The sequence below is a fragment of the Phycodurus eques genome, chromosome 19 (genome assembly GCF_024500275.1).
Source record: "Phycodurus eques isolate BA_2022a chromosome 19, UOR_Pequ_1.1, whole genome shotgun sequence".
NCBI lineage: Eukaryota > Metazoa > Chordata > Actinopteri > Syngnathiformes > Syngnathidae > Phycodurus > Phycodurus eques.
In genome coordinates, this window is record NC_084543.1 from 3667228 (window position 1) to 3692292 (window position 25065).

At 44.2% G+C, this 25065-nt stretch overlaps 3 protein-coding genes across 12 annotated transcripts; 1 reads left to right on the forward strand and 2 right to left on the reverse strand.

Moving 5' to 3' along the window:
* Positions 1-206: 206 nt before the first annotated feature.
* Positions 207-4573, forward strand: znf668 (zinc finger protein 668). Of its 3 annotated transcripts, none has more exons than XM_061706660.1 (2): positions 207-324; positions 1719-4573. In XM_061706660.1, the coding sequence occupies exon 2, from the start codon at positions 1758-1760 to the stop codon at positions 3693-3695; it is 1938 nt and encodes a 645-aa protein (XP_061562644.1). In that variant the 5' UTR covers positions 207-324; positions 1719-1757; the 3' UTR covers positions 3696-4573. The 3 variants fall into 3 exon arrangements, with proteins under 3 accessions (XP_061562644.1, XP_061562645.1, XP_061562643.1); XM_061706661.1 differs by having other exon boundaries at positions 211-259; XM_061706659.1 differs by lacking the exon at positions 207-324 and adding an exon at positions 362-579.
* A 488-nt stretch (positions 4574-5061) lies between these two features.
* Positions 5062-15412, reverse strand: si:dkey-9k7.3 (circularly permutated Ras protein 1). 7 transcript variants are annotated; one of them, XM_061706649.1, is made up of 22 exons: positions 15353-15412; positions 15073-15171; positions 13587-13799; positions 13246-13389; positions 12703-12831; positions 12364-12444; positions 12218-12291; positions 11089-11256; positions 10976-11017; positions 10753-10842; positions 10329-10480; positions 9844-9925; positions 9635-9765; positions 9170-9254; positions 8966-9072; positions 8490-8596; positions 7607-7730; positions 6623-6763; positions 6450-6543; positions 6117-6302; positions 5489-5614; positions 5062-5323 (listed from the first exon to the last, which is right to left on the reverse strand). In XM_061706649.1, exons 2-21 carry the CDS (start codon positions 15155-15157, stop codon positions 5492-5494), a joined length of 2358 nt encoding a protein of 785 aa, XP_061562633.1. In that variant the 5' UTR covers positions 15158-15171; positions 15353-15412; the 3' UTR covers positions 5062-5323; positions 5489-5491. The 7 variants fall into 7 exon arrangements, with proteins under 7 accessions (XP_061562633.1, XP_061562634.1, XP_061562635.1 ...); XM_061706650.1 differs by having other exon boundaries at positions 10753-10809; positions 13222-13389; XM_061706651.1 differs by having other exon boundaries at positions 6195-6302; positions 13222-13389.
* A 741-nt stretch (positions 15413-16153) lies between these two features.
* On the reverse strand, positions 16154-24877 carry LOC133418220 (protein kinase C and casein kinase substrate in neurons protein 2-like). Of its 2 annotated transcripts, none has more exons than XM_061706691.1 (10): positions 24791-24877; positions 22730-22823; positions 22496-22652; positions 21066-21301; positions 20028-20183; positions 19228-19403; positions 19014-19134; positions 17791-17858; positions 17644-17723; positions 16154-17015 (listed from the first exon to the last, which is right to left on the reverse strand). In XM_061706691.1, the coding sequence occupies exons 2-10, from the start codon at positions 22784-22786 to the stop codon at positions 16903-16905; spliced, it is 1164 nt and encodes a 387-aa protein (XP_061562675.1). In that variant the 5' UTR covers positions 22787-22823; positions 24791-24877; the 3' UTR covers positions 16154-16902. The 2 variants fall into 2 exon arrangements, with proteins under 2 accessions (XP_061562675.1, XP_061562676.1); XM_061706692.1 differs by having other exon boundaries at positions 24797-24852.
* Between the last annotated feature and the right edge of the window lie 188 nt (positions 24878-25065).

The window sequence follows — 25065 nt, forward strand, 5'->3', positions numbered from 1 at the left end:
AATTTTTATTTTACGTTTTTCTTTTAAAACTGAGAACCATTGGTTGATAGCATTTTTTAAAATGTATTTAAAATGATACAAATTCAACTCGGGTTTAGTACATTTTAAATATAAATTGAATAAATAATTTTACATGTAAACATTAGTTGCCTCACTCTTGGCAGGCTGTAAACTGTCGTCATCATGGTCCTAGCGCCGTTGCCACTTCACTGTCAGCCAGTCAAAACGCACCACCGCTTGCAACAAGAAATACAGTCGTGTAAGGAGTCTTTTTTTTCTTTTTCTTTCAAGCGCTATCAACCAACTATTAATGCGCTGGTCCAGGTGAGGGTGCCACTCGTTTGTTAACACAATAATAATAATAATATATATATATATATATATATTTTTTTTTTAAATGAACGACGCTGATGTTCGCCTTTCTCACGTTAGACGATGGTACCGCCGTCGAGAGCAATGGGTGCTGGCGGTCCTAAAGCCAGCCATTTTGAGTTGCATTTTAAATTAGCAAGCGAGCTAACGAGAAGGCGATGGACGAGCCGCGTCGGGAATGGTTTACACGGTTACATTCACGCCTCGGTGCTGACACTTTACACCGCTTGTAGTCGTCAATAAAATGAGCATTTGCGTGTTGACGTAGCCGACTTCCTCTGTCATCTAAGCGGTTAGCTTATTGTCCCGTAGGTCCTAATGCCAGCCATTTTGTGTTTGCATGCACAGCTCAGTATTTCCAACGTGAGAATGTGGAGTAGAAGGTGCAGCATCGTCACTGGCTTTTGTTATATTTATTGTTACTATGCGGCATTTTAGCCTTCTGTCTCATAAATGCATCCCGTGAATGCTGCTAATTCTGTGGCAGTGACTTACTGTGTGTAATGCAGTGATTTTTTTTGATTTTTTTTTTTTAATCCAGTGATAATGTGTCTTTGTTTATCTAACCATCTTTGACAGCGACCTATTTTGACAGGCAGAACAAGTGAATGTTCTGGATCAGTGGTACTTTTTTTTTTTTTTTTTTTTTTTTTTTACACCAAGTATCATCTAAAAAATTAAAGTATAGTTAATAAATGCGGTGAGCCACTTTAACACTGCACTTATAGATATTAATGACTCAACTGTATTGCAATAAAAATGGACCGAAATAAAAGTTTTAAAACAAACCCTTCTTAAAGATTAGATGCAAATGTATTGAACTGAAAAGTCCAATACAAATAAACTGCACTAAGGCTGTGATTCTCTTCGCATAGGACTCGAGGCCAATTAAATGTTGAAGATCATCAGGTGTGCCGCAGGAAACTGAACCGAAAATAATGATTGATTATTGACTACAAATAATGTGTCCTCGTTCATCTATCTATGCCAGCTAGGTCGAGTGTCAAGCGGAACAATTCAATACTTTTCCACTATATGGCAGACGGTGCATTTAACTTGTCGTGTCGTGTGTATCCACCTGTTGCCATTCATAAAACAGAGCGAAGGTTTTGTGTTTAGCGCAACAGGCCCAGATTCAAAGTTGGCAGAAGTAATTACATGCTGTATTGAAGTTGAAGTACAGTTACTTACACTTTTCTGTTCTCAAATGTAGAGAGTAAAAGTAAAAGGTCGTCAGAAAAGTAAATACTCAAGTAAAGTACAGATACCGGAACATTTTGCATTTGTATTTGGTTTTGTGCTGGGAGATTCTACTCATGTAAAATATGTGCCTTGGTTCCATCCAGGTTGGGAAACACTGGTATAATTCATCTTCAGACAGAAAGATGGCTTCCCCGCAGGCCGGTAGCCCGCCTCCCACGGAGCGATACATACCTCCGCCGCAAGATGAGGAGAGCCAACAAGAGGACGAGGCGGCGAGGGACGCGCCTGTGAAAAAACGGGGCAGAGGCCGCCCCCCGAAATCCAAAGCCTCATTCAAGTGCTCGTCTTGCGCGGAGGCCTTCAGGAGCGTGTCGGCGCTGCGCGGCCACAAGCTCTCGGCGCATGCCAAGGAGCGCCCTCAGCATCACCACGTGTGCGTTCAGTGCCAAAAGACCTTCTCCAGCAAGGCCCATCTCTCGAAACACGAGAGCACGCACTCGGCCCAGCGGCCCTGTCAGTGCCCCGATTGTCACAAGGCGTACAAGACGCCCACGGAGCTGCGCAACCACAGCCGCTCGCACACGGGCGAGAAACCGTTCGTGTGCGCCGAGTGCGGCAAGGCCTTCATGCAGGCCATCTGCCTGAGGATCCACATGACGCAGCACAACGGCGAGCGGCCTTACTCCTGCCGCCAGTGCTCCAAAAGCTACCCCACCTTGTCCAAACTCAAGGTGCACATGCGCTCTCACACCGGAGAGAAGCCGTACTTTTGCGGCGAGTGCGGCAAGAGTTTCGCCGACCCCTCCGTGTTCCGCAAGCATCGACGGAACCACCAGGGCCACCGGCCGTACGCCTGCAACGAGTGCGGTAAAACCTACACGGAGTTGAAGGACCTGAAGAACCACGAGCGCTCCCACACCGGAGAGAAACCCTTTCTGTGCTCTGACTGCGGCAAGGCCTTCTCCCGCTCGTCCTCGTTGGTGTGCCACCAACGCATCCACTCCCAGAAGAAGCCCTACCAGTGCGAGCAGTGCGGCAAAGGCTTCACGCAGCTCTCCTCCTACCAGTCTCACCTCCGAACGCACTCTGGGGAGAAGCCCTTCCTGTGCCCGCAGTGTGGCAAGATGTTCTCCGACCCATCCAGTTTCCGGCGGCACCAGCGAGCCCACCTCGGTTTCAAGCCCTACCCGTGCGATAAATGCTCCAAAAGATTCCGACAGCCGGCCGATCTGGCCGTTCACGAGCGGGTCCACTCCGGAGAGCGGCCTTACAAATGTCAGAGCTGCGACAAGGCCTTCGTGGCGTCCTGGGATCTGCGGCGCCATTTGCTCGTCCACACGGGTCTCCGGCCCTTTTCGTGCACCGAGTGCGACAAGTCGTTCGCCGAGCGCTCCAGCCTCAACAAGCACCGCCGCGTGCACTCGGGAGAGCGGCCGTTCAAATGCGGCGAGTGTTTGAAGTCGTTCGTGGTGTCCTCCAGTCTGCGCAAACACGAGAGGACTCACTTGGCGGAGCAGGCGCAGCAGCCGAGGCAACCGGAGGAAACGGAGGCCGCGGGCTTCGCCGGCCACCACGCGACTCTCCCGCAGTTCTCCTGCACTCACTGCGACGCCACGGTCGGCACCTGGGACGAAGTCCAGGCGCACGAGAATCTCCACGCCGTCGACCGGGCTCCGGGCAAGACGGCGGACTCGCACACGTGCGCCACCTGCCAGGCGGAGTTCGCGGAGCCGTCGGAGCTGCAAGAGCACGAGAAGCAGCATCCCAAACCCAGGCCTCACTTGTGCGCCAGCTGCGGCAAAGGCTTCCTCAACCGGGCCGGCCTGCGCAAGCACCAGAAGATCCACTCGAGCACCAAACCTCACAGCTGCTCCCAATGCGGAAAAGCCTTCCTGTTCCCCGCCTACCTCCGCAAGCACTTACGGACGCACATGGCCGCCTCGCAATCCGACTTGAACATCATCCACACCGACCCGCTGCCCTCGCCCTCGCCGCCTCCCAGCGACCCGCCGCCTGTCACCGCAGAGGCCGGCGGCATCTCCCTGACCGTTCCCGTCACTGAGTCTGCCACCGCTTTTCACACTCTGCCGGAGTATTTGGTCAAGGAGGAAGGACTTTAAACAACATGTTCAACTAGTGGCCTTAAATGGAGTTGCAGTAACAGGAACGTGCCCTGCCACGAATAGCGAGAAACTGCGAGTCATCGTCGCACCCCTTGGGTTGCAAAGAGCTGGAAAAGCTATGGTAAAGTTCCAGAAAGTTTCCAGTAAATTTGAATGGTCATGAAGATGGAAACTTATGTCAAAATATCCCAATATGTAAACTGGAATTGAGGGTATTTTCATGTAAAGGTATCATATTCGAGCAAAAAATGTGTGGTTTTGTCATAAGCAGACATTCATGCAACGTAGATAGCTCTCCTTGCCCACATGCAAGAGCATCATTGTACCTTAATTGCTGCAGTTTTGGGGAACTTGATTTGTCCAGTGGATGTTCTCGACAGAATTTTGTTGGTTTTCTTACAAAGAAATTGTGCACAGAAAATGAATTTTAATATCAGAAATGACCAAAAATGTTTTTTTGCTATGGTTGTCAAGTATGTTGCTTTTCTAAAACTTGTCCAGCGACACCGTGCTTTTTTTTGTATGATCGCCTACATTTTTGCGAAGGCACATTGCTGTCTGTGAAAGTTTTGCAGACATATACTGTATGCCCATCACTGTAAAATTCCATTCAAAAAGTCCATTTCTCCACAATAACTTTTCCGTTAAAGCCTGTCCGAAGATTATTTGCATAGTTTTGTATTCGTGACACCAAACCGTATTACTGTGTATCGCTATTGAGCATCAGCTAAGAAAAGGCAACTTGCGTTATCATTCCAAGAGAAATAAAAATCGAATTTGACACATACTGTAGTTGTGATGATATCATTTGAGTGTGGATTGGAGTCGGTGCATTTATAGCATATTGTTACGAAATCAGGATGGGGACGAGACAAGACAGGTCAGTTGTAGGTAAGGTCAAAAAAAATAACCAAAATAATTATTTTAACACCAAAATGATTCTCATTTGAAATGTCATTTTGAATACATTTAGTTATAATGTATTAAACAATTACAATTTAAATGTAATTTTATTTACAATGAATCAATAAAAAAAACAATTCCATTCATTATCAAATTCATTTAAAAGAAATGTATGTTAATGATCCAATTGCAACAAATATTTCAGGACTCTTAATGTAAATACATGCTGGGCCACATTAAAGACCTTTTATAGTGAATTCAGAGATTTGTTTCTAAATACATTATAGATGTTTAAAGATGATTGCTGAAAACGTGCCAAGACTGAGAACTACAGTATGTAGCAGTCAAATATGGAAATAAAGCGTTAAACGCTTATAAAAAGCCATACTTTGCCCATCCCCGGTATGCAATGTTGTACGCATGAGTCTTAAGAACAAGTGCACTCATTACACACTTTACATAAAGTTTGTCGTTTAATTTTACAAAGGGGCCGAGAAAAATACACATTGAAGTCAACTTTTCTGCTTTTGAGAAAGCATTGGCCGCAGGAGCAGACGTCATCCGCCACACCTGACGAGGTGACGTGGCTCCCGTATCGCGTCCGCTCCACGAGTTGCCGCCGTTCACGGACTTAAGAGCCCTTTGTCACCCGAGTCTGCTGCTGTCCTGCTCTTAATGGCAGCCGATGTGCTTCAGCCTTCATTGTTGTCGAGCTGCACATACTGTACAGTGCAGTTGTATATTTGCTTGGTGTCAGTGCAAAAAAAAAAAAAAAAAAAACCCACAAAGTTTAAAGCCTCTAAACAATTCATACAGTGAACACACTGAATGTAATGCAGCTTATCAGCAGTTTGTGTGTGTCACAGTGTGTGTGTGTGTGTGTGCACCTTTCAGTATTTGGACTGCTTCCAATGGGGTGAAAAGTGAAGGTTCTGCTGATTCTTTATCATGATGGTCTTCCTGTTGCTCTGCTTCATGGTGTACAGCAGCGCTGCGCCAGTGTCTGTCAGAGACTGTTGGGAGGAATTAGGGAGTATTCCAGCAGGAAGTATTCTAGCACCAAGTAACAATAGCTGGAAGTACTCGGGTTTCAACGGGAAATATTGCACGTGGGTTCCAGGTATGAAGAGGGAATTCCAGAAGAAAGTATTTGAGCAGGAAGTGTGACAATCTGTCAAGTGTTTGGAAGGATTCTAGTGTGAATTATTCAAGAAGCAGTATTTTATCAGGGAGTGTTTTTAACGACAGTCTTCTGATGTATTCTAGTAGGAAGTACAGTATTCCAACTGGATGTATTCTAGCTAAAATAGGTGTTATGGTATGAACGATAACATGATGCATACTAGTAGGAAGCGCAGTATTCTCACAGGAAGTTATCTGAAAGTATATTTTGCAATAATAAAATAATAATAATAAATAATAAAAAAAGAAGTACCCTAGCTGGAAGGTTGCATGGAGGAAGTATGAAAACAGGAAGTGCAGTACCCTAGCAAAAGGAACCTTAGCATCAAGTACCTTGGTAGGAATTATCCAAACAGGGAGGACCCGAGAAGGAAGTTTTACAACAGGAAGTAGTACCCAAGGAGGAAGTACCATAGGAGGAGGTTTTCCAACAGTCAGTACAGTAGGAGGAAGTATCCAAACAGGAAGGAAGGACTCTCGGATGAACAAGCAAAAGAGGGAGTATCCGCTCAAAAGTATCTACAAAGGATAGAAATGGTGTGATGTCATTTACCTGTGAGTCAGAGACGACAGATTTAGTCTGGAAAATGTTCAAGATGATGAAGTTGAACCAGAAGAAAAGTGTGACACTAAAAAAAAGAAAAAAACAAAAAGAAAAAAACAGACCCTTGTGAAGTTGTAGATGTTGTTGTATATCGGCTCCATGGTGATGACCCATTCCTTGTACGTCTCTCTGTCCTCCGCGCTGCGGTTGTGCTCTCTGAAGACGCGCGAGACAATCGAGACTTCACCTTGGAAAAATGAGATCTCGCTCGCTCTCGCGTCGCCGTCATACTCACATCGCTCTCTCGATGAGCTTCATCTGCTGCTCGTTCTCCCGCCGGGCGTCCAGAAAGCGGCCTCGGACGGCCAGAGAGGCGCTGGCCTGTGAGGAGTTGAGCTGAATGATGGGCAGAGACAGAGAGGACAGCGCCACCAAGCTGAGGAGGAGGGAAGCACAGTTGTCGCTTTCAGCGTGTCTGACGCAACGTAGTTCACGTACAGTGCATTTTGTTACGTTACGGCCTTATTCCAAAACTGGTCGCTTGTATCTCAAACTCGTAAACAGTGGCGGTCCTAGCTTGAATGCTGCCCTGTGCAAGCCCCCCCCCCCCCGACACACACACCCGTTAAACAGAGAACCCGTTTCAATGCACATTTAGTAGTTTTACTGTTAAACTTTGGTCCACCACCGACATTTTTATAAAAATTCTACTTTACTCTTACTTCGATGAAACGTCGTTGGTTAGCTTTTTATTTGTAATGACCCTCTCGGCAAAGCAAGAACGTACACGCCGTGACATGTCATTCTCTGGGTACCGACAACGAGCTAACCTTTTAACTCCTCCCTCCCCAAAACAAAGAGCTCTTCGAACAACCAAGATGTCATACTTCCACTTCCTTGAAAATGATAACCACTCACTTTGTTTATTAGCATAATTCCCGTCAAAATTCCCATCCCCGCAGAATGTAAACAAGGGCAACAAATTCCCCATACAAACTCCATGATGCCAAGTAAAAACCATTTGACATCATTGTTTTTTTTAGAATTGCGGCCCTGTGATGCCACAACAATCACTATGAACTGCAGATGTCCGTGATGGACAAGTGTATTCTGTATGTTCCAGAAAAATATCTGCAGCCACAGTAGATGAAGGCCACAATATAACGGGGGAACATTACAGCATTTTGCTATAAAGGCTGTAACGTAACATAGTGTGGGAAAGCTAAAGTGCTGGGAATACTCTTCGCATACACTCGAGTCGTCAAATGCATTCCATCACCTTTCATGAGTGACATTTCGGGTCACGGTGAACACTCGGAGCATCCGCCATCCGTTCCTCTGCATGTATCGGAGCTGCAGCTGGACGGACACAGTGCTGCTGGACGTTGGCGACGACACTGCAACTGACATTATATATATATATATTTATATTTATATTAGAGAAAGAGAGATACAAACTATAATTCATAAATAAGAAGCAAAAAAAAAAAAAAAAACAGAACATGCCTCGTCCTTAAACCTAAAGGGATTGAAGGAGAACATGTATGTTAATTCATTTATTGTAAATAAATATTAATAGTATTTTTAAAAAAAAAGTATTTTTACATATAGAGTAAACTTTTTTAATCAAATAATTGGTTAATTAATAATAATGAAAACAATTACAAATAGTACAGTTTTAAAATGAATGATTATTATCAAAATAAACCTATTCTAATAAATACAAAATAAAAACAGTTTAATTAATGAATAGACATTTTCCACATGTTTGTGTTTCTATTTACTCATTTATTATTTCATTTAAAGAACTGATTGTGCACACAGATTTGACATGTTTTTATTTTCTTGAACAATTGGTTATGTCATCATAATTGAATTCATTAAGGGCTGTGTTCCAGTACGTATTATTTCCATTTAGTGCGTTTTTGTTTGGCCTGACAGCTGCCATCAACTCTTTTCTTAGATACATAACCAGTCATGCTCATTCGTTCTTTCCATGAGCACTTCAATTCGTTGTATTTCTACTAGCAATTAACTTAGTCATCACCTTTACGCCTCCGCACTTTGTTGTCTTGTGTTTTGCCTGGCGTGATGCCCAAATGTCTTGTCTTTCTCAGCAAAAATTCCACACTGAGCGATGTGACGCTATCGGTTTCTCTTACCTTCTCCCTCGTTGGCCACAAACTGGAAGGTGATCTCTTTATCCAGGTGCACATTTCCCACCTTTCTGGCTACTTTGTGTCCCGCCTCTTTCTCTCCTCTCATACGCCTGCATCATCGAAACCCAGCAATGATTACGCACGCATCATCTGGAGCAGTTCAAAATCAATATTTACAAATGTGTTTTGCTGGTCAAAGTTGGCTGTAAGAAGCTGTGCTCTGACCAGCCAATCAGAGGACAGAAAAATGCTAATATCATCGGGGGCCAGCGATCTGGCCCTCGGAGGACGAATTTGAAATGTGATTGGTTAAATATCCTTTCAGTTCCATGGGCCAGCACTACTGATTCTAAAGGCCCTGGGCAGATTACACTGGCATGGCAACACACAGAGGCTGAAATCTGATTGGACAGAGAAAAAAAAACAAAAACTATCCGCACACTAGAAACAGTACAGCCAAGAGAGATGCTGCGTCTTACATTGATTTGGGCAGCATCAAGGTGACGGTGCACTGTGTGGCGATAGTGCTGTTCTCAATAATTTGCTCAAACTCCGACTGTAGCATTTTGGGATTAGCGATCACCACCTGAAGGACACGGAGACAACGTGGGTCGGATGGCATGAAAAAATGCGATGAAAGTGCACAGAGAAATATAAAATAAAGATGAGAATGCATTCATTACCTTTCCTCCCGTGCGATCAGCGAGACGTCCCAGCTCATCCAGCCTGCAGTCAGTTCCCTCTATAGACAGCACTGACACGGTCACGCTAGTGAAAGATGCATCATTGACAGTAAAATGTGTTTTTTAATAAGGGAAATAGCACTAAATAATATGTACTTCAAAAAATAGAGTAAGGGATGAATTAGTTTGTGCGTGATGATCAAGTCAATAATACAGTCATACAGGCACAAACGAATAAAAGCTTCACAACTACTGAACGTGACCCAGGAAACCGCAGTAATAATCTTTCACAGAAGATAAAGAATATATGCCTGTGAGTATTATTATATTGTCTGTCTGTGTTACACCACCGCCACATAGATGCTATTCGTTAGCCCGTCTGTAGCGTTTCCCATCATTTTAGCATTGAGCTAGCAAATATTGAGACTTTTGCACAGTATTGTTTATTGTCACGCTAGTACACACCCCTGATTGGCAGCATTTTCCCCCAGTTCTTGGTAGAAGATGGTGGACGACAGGAGGGTCCGTGCGTCGCTGTCCTCCACCTCCAAATTCCCTAACGTCGTGTTGGCCTTCCCGTCTGTACAGATGATCACCTTTTCGGACATAAAGTTAATATCACTAGTTTGATTTGATGAAAAAATAATTGTTAATTAGGTGTGGATGATCGACACCTTGGAGCCTGGGTGTCTGGAGGCCATCGTGACGGCGACAAGAGCTGCTGGGCCCAGTGCCGTGGTGCCCATGGCAGACAATCTTTCCAGAAAAACACATTCGCACCACAATATTAGAAAACTAGAGAATGCCATTTCTGTAGAATTTGCGTGTGAATGCTGAAGAGCTGATGCTGAACTGAAATACTGTGGTAGTAATTGAAGTGTTGAAATGCAGAATGTGAGACTTGAAGTTAGACTGGTTGGAATCGGTCAAATACTTGGAATGTGAAAGATTTTTCATGTTGAAAATGTGGGAATCTGTGGAATTGTTCCACAAATGTCTTGAATTCGTGAATATTTAGAAGTTTGAATCGGTTGAGAAAGGTGGAAGGAATAGAATGTCAAATAAGTGTGAAGAGCAATGCTCAAAATGTTTTGTTGGGTGCTCGTCGACATTGACACAAAAAGACAACAGGGCTGATGGTAGATGATGTTCCTCGTACTCTGTCACTTGCTTCTCCAGGAAGTGCTTGGTGTGTGACAGCGGAGGTGGAGTGGGGAAAACAGTGGCAGCCACTTTCAGATTGTCACTGTTCATCAAGTCATCTCCGCTCAGGACACGTGATGGGAAATCTCCGTATCCGTGTACTGTCACCTACAGGAGATTGGGGGAACAACAGGATTTTTGCTTTGCTCTCTTTATATAATACAGATTCCTTTAACCCATTGGTTCCGGACAAACTGTTCTTAAAGATTAAAGGTACAAAAGTACCGAATTTAAAAGTTAAATACAACTGAGCTGCACATAGGCAGTGATTCGTTATCTTACCACAAGAGGGAGCCTGGGTCACACTTGGAGAATAACTTAACTAAGAGATTTGTTTTCTTTTGTCCAGGCAATGTCATTTCAGTGTATTGAAGTTTTACCTCATAGTTGAAGGTGATGAGCCCCACGGGTGTTTCGAGCTGTTGTTTGCTCAGTTTCTGAACACATAATAAAACAGCTTCCTGGACAAACTGGGATGAACACAACAGTATTTGCCTTATCACCTTGTACAGAAAGCTGTGACGGAGCAGTTTTTCAAGATCACCATATAGAATTGCTCGGAGCGGGTTTGGACACCCGTGCTCTACGACGTCAGTGTCTTACCTCCAGGCGCGATTTGTGGATAAACTGCTCACCCGCCGACACCTTAACAAGACAAGAACGCGATCACAATCCGTGCCATAAGGCAACGCAGCTCCTTTTGTGGCGCCGCGTACCTGAGAGGTGATGCTCATGGAGGCCGAGATGTCGATGCAGAAGATAAGCAGAGGCTGAGAAGCGCTCGGGAGGTTTCCCGCGGGGCTCAGCACGAACAGGCCGTGCTGCAAATCGGCACTTGGGACGCTGCTCCGCTCAGGCGGCTCACAGAAGTAACAGCCGTTGGTCTACAGTAAAAGGAGATTGTGTTGAAAGAAATACACACCCCTGCTGAACAATTTGAAGGGATCTATTAAAGGAAGGGAGTCACAGAATTCAGGGCATCCAAGCAACTCATTTTACACCTTCCAAAATTTCCCAGAGTTCCACATTTTCCCCCCACCCAAAAGCTCTATTCCAGTGAATGAGACATTCAACAGCAAAGTCCCCCATCTTTCCCATTTCAAACTGCAACTGTTCAGCTCATTCAGAACATTTTGGGAACTATTTTCCACATCCCAGTAAATCCAACACGTTTCACTGTGTACGGTAAGACCCAAATGTAAGAGAGATTTTACATATTTTACAGCACCTCGTCCTACATTTCTCGACCGATTTGATCCATTCCAACTTCAAACTGTTCCGGTCATTCAGGATATCTTACAAACTATTCCCATTCCCCCGTACATCCCCAATTCTCTCAGCAAAACTGCCAAACTAAGATATACTTTCCATATTTCCCTCCTTTCGCATCACTTGAGCGATTCAGACCATTCCAACTGAAAAGTCTCACATTCCACATTGTAACAATTCAATTACTTCCCCAGCATTTCAGTTTAGCGTCAGCTCTTCATCATTCACACGCAATTTTTTTTTTTTACAGAAATGGCATTCTCTAGTTGAACAATATCTTTAATATTGAGGATATAGTTTGTAGCGCAGTGGTGTAGAACTGTGTGATACAGCTAGCTACCTAGCTAGCTAGGTAGCTAGCTAGCTTGATAGCTCTTAATAGCTAGCTAGAGAGATAGATAGACAGACAGACAGACAGATAGATAGATAGATAGATAGATAGATAGATAGATAGATAGATAGATAGATAGATAGGTAGATAGATAGATAGATAGATAGATAGACAGACAGACAGAAAGACAGACAGACATATATTCAACGAAATAAAGTGGAAACAACCCAGAACGTCTGCCATACCTGGTTGTCAAAGGTGGAGCCCAGCACAGAGCCACACTGGGAGCAGGTAGTGGGTTTTCTTTGTGTGTGCTGCACTGGAAAAACCACCACCATCATCATCGTAAGCAAATAAGACAAAAAGCCAATGGCGATGAAAGTTGACTGACCTTTCTCCGATAGCAGCTTTCCCAAGCTGACGAGGATCACGTTGGGGTTTCCCGGCAGAGGGCCCGCATTGTCTGTGGACGCTGTGGAGAACAGGTGGCAAAAGTAGTCACAATGTGTACTTAAGTAGATGGACAGATACGATACTATTTCCACAAAGTAAGGAGTAGAAAGTACAGCTATCTTTTTTTTTTAATGTAATGTAGGGATTAAGAGTACATTGTCGTGTGAAAAATGAGGACTCAATTCCCGAAGAATCAAAGTACAGGAACAAAGTATTTGTACTCGGTCAGTTCTCAGCACTGCTGTTGCGCGACATTTGCCGTCTTTGTGATCTTTACCTGGAGGTGGCGTGGGTGGAGGTGAACACAGGAGCGGCTTTTCAGTGGAGGAGGACGCGGGCAGAAGCACCACATACTCCGGCATGTTCTTCATGAAGGAAGGACGGGGAGGAAGAGGAGGGGCTGAGGCTGCGGGAAGTCATTCGGTTCAAATTAGGCCACTAGACCTTTCCGCCGTGACGTCATACGTACTCCGAGGTCGCAAAAGCTCAAGCGATCTTCGATGGAACTACTAGTAAATAAAGCCTTCAAATCGATGAAATTCGGCCAACTCCTCAACAGCAGGTTCCCCTTGATTCATTAAGATTTTTATGAAAGGAACTGAAGAAAAAAAAAATCCCCAAAACATTTCAATATATTTCAATATATATTATATCTGGTGGCACAACCTCAAAAACAACAATTTATGTCGTCATTTCACTTCAGGTCAGCGATAGCCACTCACAACCATTTTGAAATGGTCTCTTTTTCGAAGGTTTTTTTTTCCTTTTTGTTGTTGCTGTTGCCGTGTTTGCTTACGTGCCGTCTGGCCAGGCGCATTACCATCGAGCCAGGTGGCTTCTCGGATATCCGGTGCGCCGTCCGTGTCCGACGATGACCGAGGGCCTACGTCGTCGTAGGTAAACTTATCAGAAGGAGACGGCTGGCCGGGAGAAGGCGAAGGTCTCAGGTGGGGTGGAAGCAAAGCTGCGGGAAAGCCATACATGCAGCATATAACTGTAAGATGTAAAGCACGTTACCTACTTGAAGGTGTCATAATAGCCTGAGTGCATGTACATATCTGTCATCATGACTGTCAGGTAGAAATTGGATGCGCAGATACTTTATTTCCGATAACGCTTAAGCGTACGCACATGCTCGACTTTTACGGTTTGTGGCGGTACCTGTCTTTCGGGCGGGTGTCGACCGCTTGGGAGATTTGAGCTCGAAGACAACATTGTCATAGAAGCGGGAACCCGAGCCCGCCGCCTCCTGCAGCTCGCCCACGTCCGGCTGCTCGCTGACTTTGGTGGGGGGCGAGTGACCCGGCTTGACCGCGACAGGAGGAGGCGGGGGCGCCCCGAGGGGACGCACCCAGCTGACGGGAGGTAGAAGCGCTGCGAGGAATGCAAATACAAGAGATTACACATTTGTGTTCCTCTCAAGCCGTCAAGCCTTCATGACTCACATGGAAGACTTGTACGCGAGCAACATTTATCATGGAAGGATGACAGAAAAGGTTGCGTCCCGGCAACTACTTCGCGAAGAAACAAGAGCGGAGCGACTACCTGTGAAAGAATCTCAGCAGAGGAAAATTGGATGATTTCGAGGATTTTCGGAAACGTGAAAAAAAAAAATGGAGCCCCCCGACACCGTTTTCACCAGTCGACGAAAAAGTCTCTAGGACCGTCGCCCGAAAATTGAACAGGAAGCCGGCCATTGTGGCGGCGCTGTTTGCAGCCTTAAGTACACTGGAAAATTATCGAAATTCATTTATAAAATTGGCTAGAAATCAATTGAAATGAAATGACTCTTATTTTCTACCGTTCCTGTTTTGCGTCACGGGTGTGTTGGAGCCAATCCCAGCAAATTTTGGCCAAGAGGCGAGGTACTCCCCAGTTGAGCAGACTGAGCACGGTTGATTCATTTTAATTACATGTAATTGTTTTAATTGCACGCAGGAAAATTTACACAATGCACACAAAAGTATCGGGACACCTGCTCGTTACACTTGGAGGGCCCTATTGGGTTCAGTGCAATACTTTTCAACGCACTGAACAGGTATCTAAATACTTTTGTCCACATACAGTACAGTAGTTTTCTCATATTTTTTTGAAAACAAACAAACAAACAAACAAACAAAACGAACGAACACACACACACACACACACACACACAAACCAAGTTGCACAAAAATCGGACAATCGAAGTTTTATTTAACTAATTAAAGTTAAATAGATTGCAACCACGGATACAAGCGCATGGTGAAAAATATATTTTACGGACAAGGAAAAACACATACAAATGGCTAACTAACTGGTCAATTAAGCTGTAAGATAATTGTAAAAAGATTTCAAAAGCAGGAGCTAAATTACATGCTCACCTTTTGTCAAAAATTGAACTACAGGTTTTCAACAGACAACAAAGCGTATTCTTTTATTAACAACTCAAGGCAATAACAAGCCTCCCGGTCTGCTCGGCAACACTCAGGCAACATCTGCGTAACACATCCTGTCAAAAGTCAGACCTTCAAAGTAAAAGCGTACAATGCCAGTCGGTGGCATATTTAACAGCTGCACTCGATAAACAAGCACAAAACATATGAAGCTAACGTTTCAGTCCGGAAAAAGCGAGTGGTCACGCATAAAAATATCCAATTTCAATTCCCACCTGAGCGCTTGAAGAGATTGGCTTGCTGGCTGTCCTTTGGACCCACTGGTGGAGGCACATAGACGAAATCACAAGCAAATTCCATCGTGACCGGCAGGCCTGGGCAGTGAAAGAACCACATTTCAGCAAAATCATCAGAAGCACTGACTGTCAACATCTTCTTGAAGCACTCTTGCATGACAAAGCTGTCCTGAAGCCAAAATCAAAGCCATTAACTACCTGAATAAATGAACATATACGTGCGTGTGTGTGTGTGTGTGTGTGTGTGTGTAAAACTTACGGAGAGAGAAGCAAGCAATGCGATCACAGACATGGACGCTTACAAGTCTGCAAGTGACATCTGGTTATCCATGATGTGCTTGTCAGGCATCTCACCGGACCGGCTCGGTGGCCCGCGGAGTCGTCGACGTCACCGCTCGTACGCGTCTGCAAAGCTGCGCGCTTTATCCATCGCGCAGCATTAACTCCAGTTCGATATTTGGGAATGAGAACGTCGAGATTCGGAATGTTCGAAGGACGGGAAATGACGTTAAAAGTATTCATTTGACATTTTGAACAAGAATTGTTAATTATTACATTATAGTCATTATTGTGTTATCTTTCCAACTATTGCATTTTGCCTTACCAGATTTTCATTTCATTTGTGTAATTAACAGTCAATACTCAATGAATATTTGCAATACACACACATACATATACGTATATATATATATAGATATATATAATACCTATTCAAATGTATTGTTCAATTAACAAAAATAATATAACAGAAAATATACTACTACTACTAATAATAATAATATGGAAAGACAAAAATCATAAAAATCCAATATCAATCAAAATGATTGGCTATCATATATATTTTAAATAATTGTCGTTGAGTAACATTCAATATTTTTTCTAGTCCTGTATCCACAATGAATATTTGCAATACATATTGTAATAAATCTATCAATAATAATATAGTCAACAATTATAATCATAACAAACACAAGATTTCATATAATCCTATGTAGTACAATATAATAAGTAGCAATAATAATAAAAAAGGGGCTCAAAGTCACTTTGCCAAAACCACATTTTTTTATTCTTCTTTTTATTATATTTTATACAATTAATGTAAATGTTTTGTGCAATATTAGTATTTGTAATAATAAGCTATCTATCTATCTATAATACTGTAATATTTCAACTATATTCTCCAATGCAATATAATATAACAACTGAATACTACACAACTTCTTCCGGTCACATTTTCTGCATTTTATTCACTTGTGTCAAAAAAGCTGGAGTTTTTTTTGTTTTGTTTTGTTTTTTTATGAAAACATGTTTCTTTTATTTAGAAAAGGTTTCCTCAAGGTGAGGGTTTCCCAAATGTTTTCACCCCAAGACCCAAACTCGCTTCCTCGCGCGACCCGAACGCACTCAAATACATCATGAAGAACCTTACCAATGACGTAAACTGTACACAAACTGATGATCTCGGTAGAACTCGAATCAAAAATCCAGTTGCCAAGAAAACCGCATGCCTGACTGATGGTCATTAAAAGCTTTACATTTCAGTTGTACTGGCTGTCCAATGAAAATTGACCAATGGCCCATTTTGGGGCCACAACCTGGGAAACCCTGATCTGAGTACAGTAAACGTAAGCCTCGTGAACACGCACACATAACTGTAAATCTGTGCCAGGGCAAATTTTTACGAGGTGTAAGTCGGCTAAGTCCCGTCAGTGACACACGCGCATACGGAGAAGACGTTCCGATGGGAATTTTGAACCGAACCTATTGGCGTGCGAGCACGCGCCGCGTAATAGTTTAGAAAGCGTGACGTCACTCGACGAGTTCCACGTAATTGGCCGGGTAGAAGCCCTCCTTCCCTCCGCTCAGGACCCCTCGGCACCAGCCCTGGTCGTCCTCCTCCTCCACCTTCAAGAATTCCTCACCTGGCACCGCAACAAACACGGTGTCAATAATGACGAGCAAGCAATATTACATATCGCGATGAAATCTGAACATTCCTGACCAGTTCCCCGAATACACACACCTCACTTTGCTTTCATCTAAGTCTACAGCATTCATTTCGGGATTCAATCGATTATATAATGCTAATATATAATATAATATATAATAATATTAAATATTTTCTTGAGTCCACTTATGTACAACTCATAAGTGTATAACACGGGCATACATTCTTTATCCTCTGCAAAAATGTCATGAAATCCTTACTGAGTCAGTTGTGAAACCCTTCTTTGTGTGTCTCTCTAAGACCGCATTATACTGCCCCCTGGTGGCCACGTGGCGCACACACCAGAGGGAGCGCGAAATGGGGCCGGAAGAGATTAACGGCATTAAAATTCAATTTCAATGGGGGAAAAAAAAAAAAGATTTGAGATAGGAGTGTTTTGAGTAACAAGCTGGGTCACGGAACCAATTAAGCGAGTAAGCCAAGGCAGCGCTAGTACGTAGTATGTGTGCTAGTACATACTTCAAGATTCTTTTAAATGAAGATATTATACATACTTATGCATACTTATTTACTCGATATATTTGTATATTTTTCTGTGTCACCTGCTTTAAAGGAGAGCTCATCCCCCTCCTCCCCCGAGTAGTCGTACAGAGCTCGAACCTTCACGCCTCCGATCATCACTCTAACAAGAAAAAGTTCTAAGAAACAGCAGGCATCAAGAATTAAATATTGGGAATAAATTGACTTACGGGCGACCTTCTTTGCCTTTCTGGACTCTCTTCTTTCTTTTCAGCTTTTTCACCGATGGAACCCACTCCTGGTAAAAACATGTTCGACAGACACTTTAGTCAAAGGGTCTTGAATTGTAAACGTTCATGAAACATTTATGGGACAGAACATGAATTGAATGGTGAAAAATGTTGGGTTCAAGGTTCATTTCAAGTCAACTTAGGTGCTTAATCGCAACTTTATTTTACGTTATATGGCTACTAATATCAAGCTTAGTGCGAAACTATCCTCAGCAATTTGCTGAAAAACTAAACTCACTCGCTTTCTGTAATGCCCTAAAATGCCACCAGATGATGCCAAAGCCCTGGCTAAAAGGAAAGTAGACAATGGCGTCAAGGAAGTACAGTGAACACCGTGGTCCGGCATTCAAGAATTTGCCTATTGGCGGATTTTTTTTTTTCTTTTTCCGATATTTGCTGAAAATCTCAGCTATCCATTGCCGCTCAGGCCAAAGCAATTAAAGTATTATGTTAGCACTGTTGTCGTTAGGTTTAATTCATTCATCGTGTTTTTTTGTTCCCAACTGCGTTCAGAATTTCTTGTTTTGTTGCCAAAACAAAAAAGTAAAACTGAAAGTATGTTTCTGCTTCTCTCCAGATGCAGCTGGACATAGTCAGTGAAGTCTACTTTGCCATTACAATTTGCCTGTATTCGCTAACATCCATTATTGTGTGTCAATACTAAAAGTTGATTTTAGTAACTTAATACTGTTTGTGTAACATGCCAGCGCGCATATTTGTGATGTCACATCAGTTGTGCTAGCGTCTTATTCAGGCTAGTATGCTAGCTCATACTATGGCTAAGCCTCATTTTTGTTGAATACGGTCATCTATGTAACATGGGTTCATGATCGTGGACATGCTAGAAGCATGGCATCGATGCATTATGATCTCTTCGTTTGAAGTCCTTCGCTTCCATCTTGTGGCATCTATATGAAATGACAATTATTTGCGAATTTTCAGGGGGGAGGATTCGCTGTGTGCGAGTATTACAGTATAAAGTACGTCATCCTCTTTTATTACACTTGACAATGTTTTTATCAAATGCAGTGCTACGTTCCTTTATTAAAAAAACGCAACAAAAAGTTGTGGTTTTTTTTTTGGAGTGGAGCTGGAAGTGCTTCATGACATTTTAATTCATTTCAATGGGGAACATTGTTCTGACATGCATTCTGTTTCTGTACCTGGATCTTTGGCCAGTTGGTCAGCATGCCAGGACCGTGATTGTTCTTCCACCATTTGAGGTCCTCTTGCTCGTTGATGGCCATCAGCGTTTGGTGAAGTTCATTGTAAACCTCCTTTACACTAAGATAGGCGCACGCGCGCACACACACACACACGCGCGCGCGTATCCGTTTGTCAGATGGCATTACACACGGAAGACGCTCACCTCATCACCTCTCGTTGTTGGTGATGTCGAGGTGCCTGTGGATGGACAGAAAGGCCTGCTTCAAGAAGCTGATGCGTTTCCGCTCCTCCTCCTGCGACTGCTCAAAAATGACCTCCATCTCCTCCATGTAGCGCGGCGTGTAGCTCGTCACGTCCTCCAGGATTTTCTCGTAGCGCTCCCGAGCCTGCGGACCGTCCGCGAGAAGCATTATCGGATTTACTCGCAAAGAACGAAAGAAAGATGCAACACATGTAGACAGATTATATCAAAAACACACACAGGCATATAGGCTTTATCCTCTGCAAAGAACGACTAATATTAGTGAGACTTACTGAGGAATGAGGAGTCTCTAGCTACAGGATATCTGTATGATACTGCCCCCAGGTGGTCAAGGTGCGCACACAAGAAGGAGCAGCACAATGTCCATTGAACTGAAGCAAAAAATGGAACTAAAACCTCTTTACATTCCATTTAATTGTCATTACTGTATGTTGTTATAAAGTACAATACTATACTATTTTTCTCATAGAAAAAGAAAAGCACACTACAAATTCTGTTGTTGTTTTTGGGGGAGGCTGGAACGGGTTCATGGCATTTCAAATTCTTACAGTGGGGAAAGATGTCACCGCTCCCATCCTGGGCTTCATAAACACGGAGCGGAGTAACGACAACACGCCCATATAAGGGCAGCGCATGGAAGAAAGATTCAAGGTTAAAGGACAATGTTTGGACAAGATCGTAGCAAGAGCGAATAAGCACATGCACCGAAATCAAATGTGTTTATTCTTCTGCTTTCTGAGGCGATCACCTTTTCTTTCGCGACCGTGGCCACCTCTCTGGCCTCCGTCACCTTCTGCTTTTTCTCCGGACTCAAATTTCCGGCGTCGTTGGCTTGTTTCTCTTTGTCCAAGGCATTCTGCTCCTTCTGACAGCACTTGTGGTACACGGTCCGGGCCTTCTCCAGCTGTTCGACACACACAAACACACACGCATGTAAACACGCAAATGAAGCCAAATAACCCAACTGTCTGTCGCTGAAACAGTCAAGATGATTGGAAATGGGAGTGGTCAGCAAATGTTGTTGTAATTTTTGGCAATGCAATTGCGCACATCAGAATTGCTTTACAAATAATCCATCGCACAGCATAAGCAACAGTTTTTGCTGCGGTTCCAAAAAGCTTCGATCGTACTCGCTCATCCACCAGCCTATGCGATTTGCACCACTTTTTTCCATAATACGTACAAATGACTCCAGCGCCAGAATGGGAAATGAAGTTCTCGTATAAACATCTGAACTGCGGGAGTGACTTCGCAATCACTGGCAACGATGCCGATCATCACCGAGACATGACTTCTGTGAGGGCAGGAACGTCTGTTTCGTGTTGGAAATCCGTAGCTAAGCCGAGACTCATCAGATCCACATGCAGATAGTCGACACTGGGCAAGTGGTCTCACGGGGGCCCTCTCGAGGCAACAGCAAGTCACAGGATCATTCTCGACTTGACCTGGTTTTTGCACTACATTTTCAATTCATTCACTGCCGTGGACGTTAATATTCGTCAGCCGGAATCCAACTGCATACCGCAACCAACGTCTACGTTCGTCAAATAGGTTCTTCAACGGGCAGAAATTCAGGTTCGTAAAGCACGCTAATGACAAACAGGTCCCCGTAGATAGCGGCGTTGACACTAGGAACTCATTGGAAATGATCATTATAGCATTGTGAAACTAGTTTCCTTTTTCTTTTGGATGGGGAGCTCTTTGGTAGTCACATTTAAGTCAGCTGACCACTCTTAACACGAGCTCAAACTGAAGCATTCATTCAAAAAGAATTCATATTATGGACCTTGGTCAGCTTTTTGTTCCAGGGTTTCTGCGCTCGTGAAAAACTGCCGCCGTTGTCGTGGCTTTCACGGAAGCCGCAGAAGAGTTTTTTGGGGAAGGTCTCCCTCTGCCAGGTCTTCACCCGCACGCCTTCTTCAGCCACCAGAGACTGCGAGATGGAGGAGTGGAGGGCGGACAGGCGCTCGGCGGAGGTGAAGAAGCTCTGCCAGGCCGTCATCAGCGAGCCGTAGAGCGGCCCTGGGGGAAGGGCGGGTACATGACAAATGGAGGGATGAAACACTGCGGGTCTCGGGCGTGAGTCATGGAACCAGTAAAGAAGGGATGGTCTCTATCTTTCCAGTCTAAAGCACGTGGACTCATTTTAAATGAATCAAGAGTCATTTTCTAAATTGATAAATTTTTTGAAATAACCACGCGTGCGGAACGCCGTTTGAGCATTTATTCGAAATCTTTGTAATCCGTCTTAAGGTCCGTATGCTAGAATGCTCTTTGTCCTCACTAGTAAGCCAATTTAAATAAAAGCTCAATATATTCTTTATCCTCTGCAAAGAAGGACTAATATTACTGCGGCTTACTGAAGAATTGTGACTGTCTCCTTTATGTACTGTGTAACCGTATTTCTGAATGATACTGCCACCAAGTGGCCAAGGCGTGCACACCAGAAGGAGCGGCACAATGGCCATTGAATTGAAGCAAAAAATAAATAAAAAAATTGATAAATGTCTTTACTTTCTATTAAATTACATCATGACTATGTTTTTTGAAGTACAAGTACTATGAGTGCTAATTGTCTTGGTAAAAACATTACAAATGTTGTTTTTTGAAGGGGGCGGCCGGAACAGATTAATGGCACTCCCATTCATTTTAATGGGTAAAGATGATCTGTGTTACAAGCGTGGTCACAGAAGGAATAAGACTCGTATATCAAGGCACCAATGTACGAGTGAGCTTTTTTTCTCTCACTAGTGGGTAACTTTGCATACTAGTATGACAACTACATATCACGAGTGAGGCGAAACTGTGCAGTACTTGACAACTGCATGCTACGAGTACTACAGGTGAAATTCTACTCATTAATATCTAGCACTTCAGTAGTAGTACTAGTAGCACACAGAGGTAACCAACCTAGTGCACATCGTCTCCTCACTAGTAACATTGAGTAAATGCTCAAGCGGCTTCCATAAAAGGCGTTTGAGCATTTTTTGAGATTGTAGTTGTACAAGTACGCAAAAAGCAGTAGCCTTCAAGTATTGGTAAAAAACTTAACTAATAAGACAGTCCTTCTACTAGTGCACCCTAGTCATTCTACCAGTGCCCTGAATTGTCCTACTCGTGAGGCCAAAGTGTGTACTAGTATATGGACCTCAAGCTGGATATCGAATAAAAGCCGGAGGGTCTTTCTTTAGCCGACTCCCCATGGCGCGCACTCACGAGAGTCCACGGCGGCTTTCCACTTTCTGCTCCACTGGCTGAGCCGCTGGGCGTACTGCTTTTCTACCCGGGCCCTCTCCGCGAAGCAAGCCACCAGGTCGTTGCAGGCCTGGTACGACCGCTGGGTTCTGTGCACCGTTGGTACGTAATTCCCAGGCTGGAAGAAGAACAACGCAGCACCATTGAGTTGTATCCTGGCCAACGCAACGAGCAAAAGCCACTTACACTGCTTACCATCCAGAAGCTCTGTTTGGCAGTGTCCTGAGGCGGTTCTTGGGGGAGGCTGGCCATGATGGTGGCTTTCTCGCAGAGGGGAACCTAGCTGTTGCTGTCATGCAAGAGAGTTGCTACGCTGTTTAACACGCATTTCAATCAAAGGAACGCAGTTTTTGTCGGCTGAGCCACGCCGGATGATTATCATGCAACTGGTTGAACGTCTCCACCGTGTCATTAGCGCAAGCTCGTCATGTACAGAGCTGAGAGCGAGACCTGTACCTGGATTTGACGAGCGCCCCAAGCTTACGAGCGACGGTGTATCTGAAGATCGCATGGCAACACACGTTAATTGTAGCTTCTGCTATCTGGTGAAAGAGCATTTCATTGTTCCGCCTGTCACTATACGTCGCTAGCGTAGATAGATGATGACCAAAGGCGCACTATTTGTAATAAATCAATTGTCATTTTTGGACCAATTAAGTGAAATTGGATAATATCCCGTGGCGCACCTGATGATCTGGTTTGGAGTCACCGCTTTAGAAAATATATTAAAGTAATAATGACGCAATAATGCCGCTGCTCTTCCTGCCAATAAGTTTAACAGGCTGTTATTTATACCGTAGCGAGCTTGGCTACGTGCGTAGCTGTTCCGGTGGCAGACTGAAATTCATAAGGAGGGTGGCGGGCAGAATGTCGTGGCAGGAATAGAACAGCTGCTCCTGCATTCTTCCCAAAAATAAACAGCAGCGAAAGGTCATCTTCCCCTTTGCTGCGATTAATACAGAACCCAGTGTCCGGAGCCACTCCGGCTCTCTTTTTAAGAGAGTACTGCGGCAAATCGACGAGGAAATTGTGCATGCAAAAAGGCAGCAGTCACAGTCTGCATGTATGTAGTGTGTGTGAGTAATGCAAAAGTGAATAACCACGCCTTAGCGCCACAAGACATGACCGCAGCACGCTGCGAGCTAGCCCTCAACAGTAGTCACAAAAAAAAGTCAGACGTGAGGACGAGCGTGTGGACAAGGGTGTTGCGCTGGCGTGGCCACGTGAGGGGGCCTCGCTGTTCCGGTGTGGAAAAGCCCCGAAGGCTTTAAGTGGAGATATTTTCAAACATGTTGAGAAGATGCTAGATGAAGTAGCATCCATTTTTCTAGGTTTCTAGGTTTTTCTAGCCTCCGGGTGGCTGGAATATTATCACAACAAGGCACTCTAACGCGACCACGACAGCGTCAAGCTACTGTCCGCATACTGGCTATCATGTCGAATTCACCCCCCGCACTCGCTCTTCTGCCTTCTCTCTGTGACATGCGCACACTCACAGCCAACAACGAGGCGCTCTAAAGTTGCCATGCCATAACGAAGACCTGGTCCACATGCTGGTTTTCATGTAGGAGTTTCAAAAAAATACATAAAAAATAAAACAATTCACCTCTCCTCCAGTCTCTGCGTGATATGCTCACACGATCCGAATTTTCAGGGTGGAGGCATCACTAGCTAGCTAGCTAACTGTACATCACAATTGCGATGGATAACCGCTGATGCCCAAGTGTGTCATGTGACACTGTTTTAGCCACGCCCCCCAAAAATTCAGAAAACTGAAATGGTAAAAAACTGACAATTCAGTACTAAATAGTTTTCAATCTTTGCACGTTTTCAGCAATGACCTTCAAACACGTATAATTTATTAAGAAAACCAATCTCTCTCACTTTACTGGGTCTTTAAGTACAGTAACAACACATTTGTACTCGGCGACTTCCCACCACCGGAAGAGGACGAACAGGACACGCAGAAGCACAAAATGACACAAAAATGGCCACGCTATTTTAGCAAAGCCAAAAACAAAGCCAAGGCGGCAACGGAGCACTCAGTCGTGGCCGTGAGCACTTACATGCTGTCTGTGAATCACCACTGATTACTCAAGTGAGCAGCCCTTGTTACTGGAGGCTCTCCCTCTCAGCATGCCCCCCCCCCCAACAAATCTCACCCCCCTCCCCTCTCTCTCTACTGACCCCATTTTGCCTCACTTCAAGTTATACGCACACACATGACATTGTTGATTTGAGTCACATTGGTCTTACCTTTACCTAGATTTCCTTTCCTCTCGTTTCTCCTCACTTGAAGTCCATCCCTGGCATCCCCTCACTCCTGTTTGACTATCACTTCTCCTGCCTCGAGGGAGACCCCCCCCCCCCCTCCCCAAAATGGCCCCACCTTCTGTCACTCTCTATATGGTGCTAATGGGATGCACAAGTGTCATTTTGACTTGTGTCGACATAGTGCGGAGTCATGTGAGCTTATTAGACAGTGGGTGACAACGGCGTGCCGGCCAGAGATGGCAAATGTACTCACAATC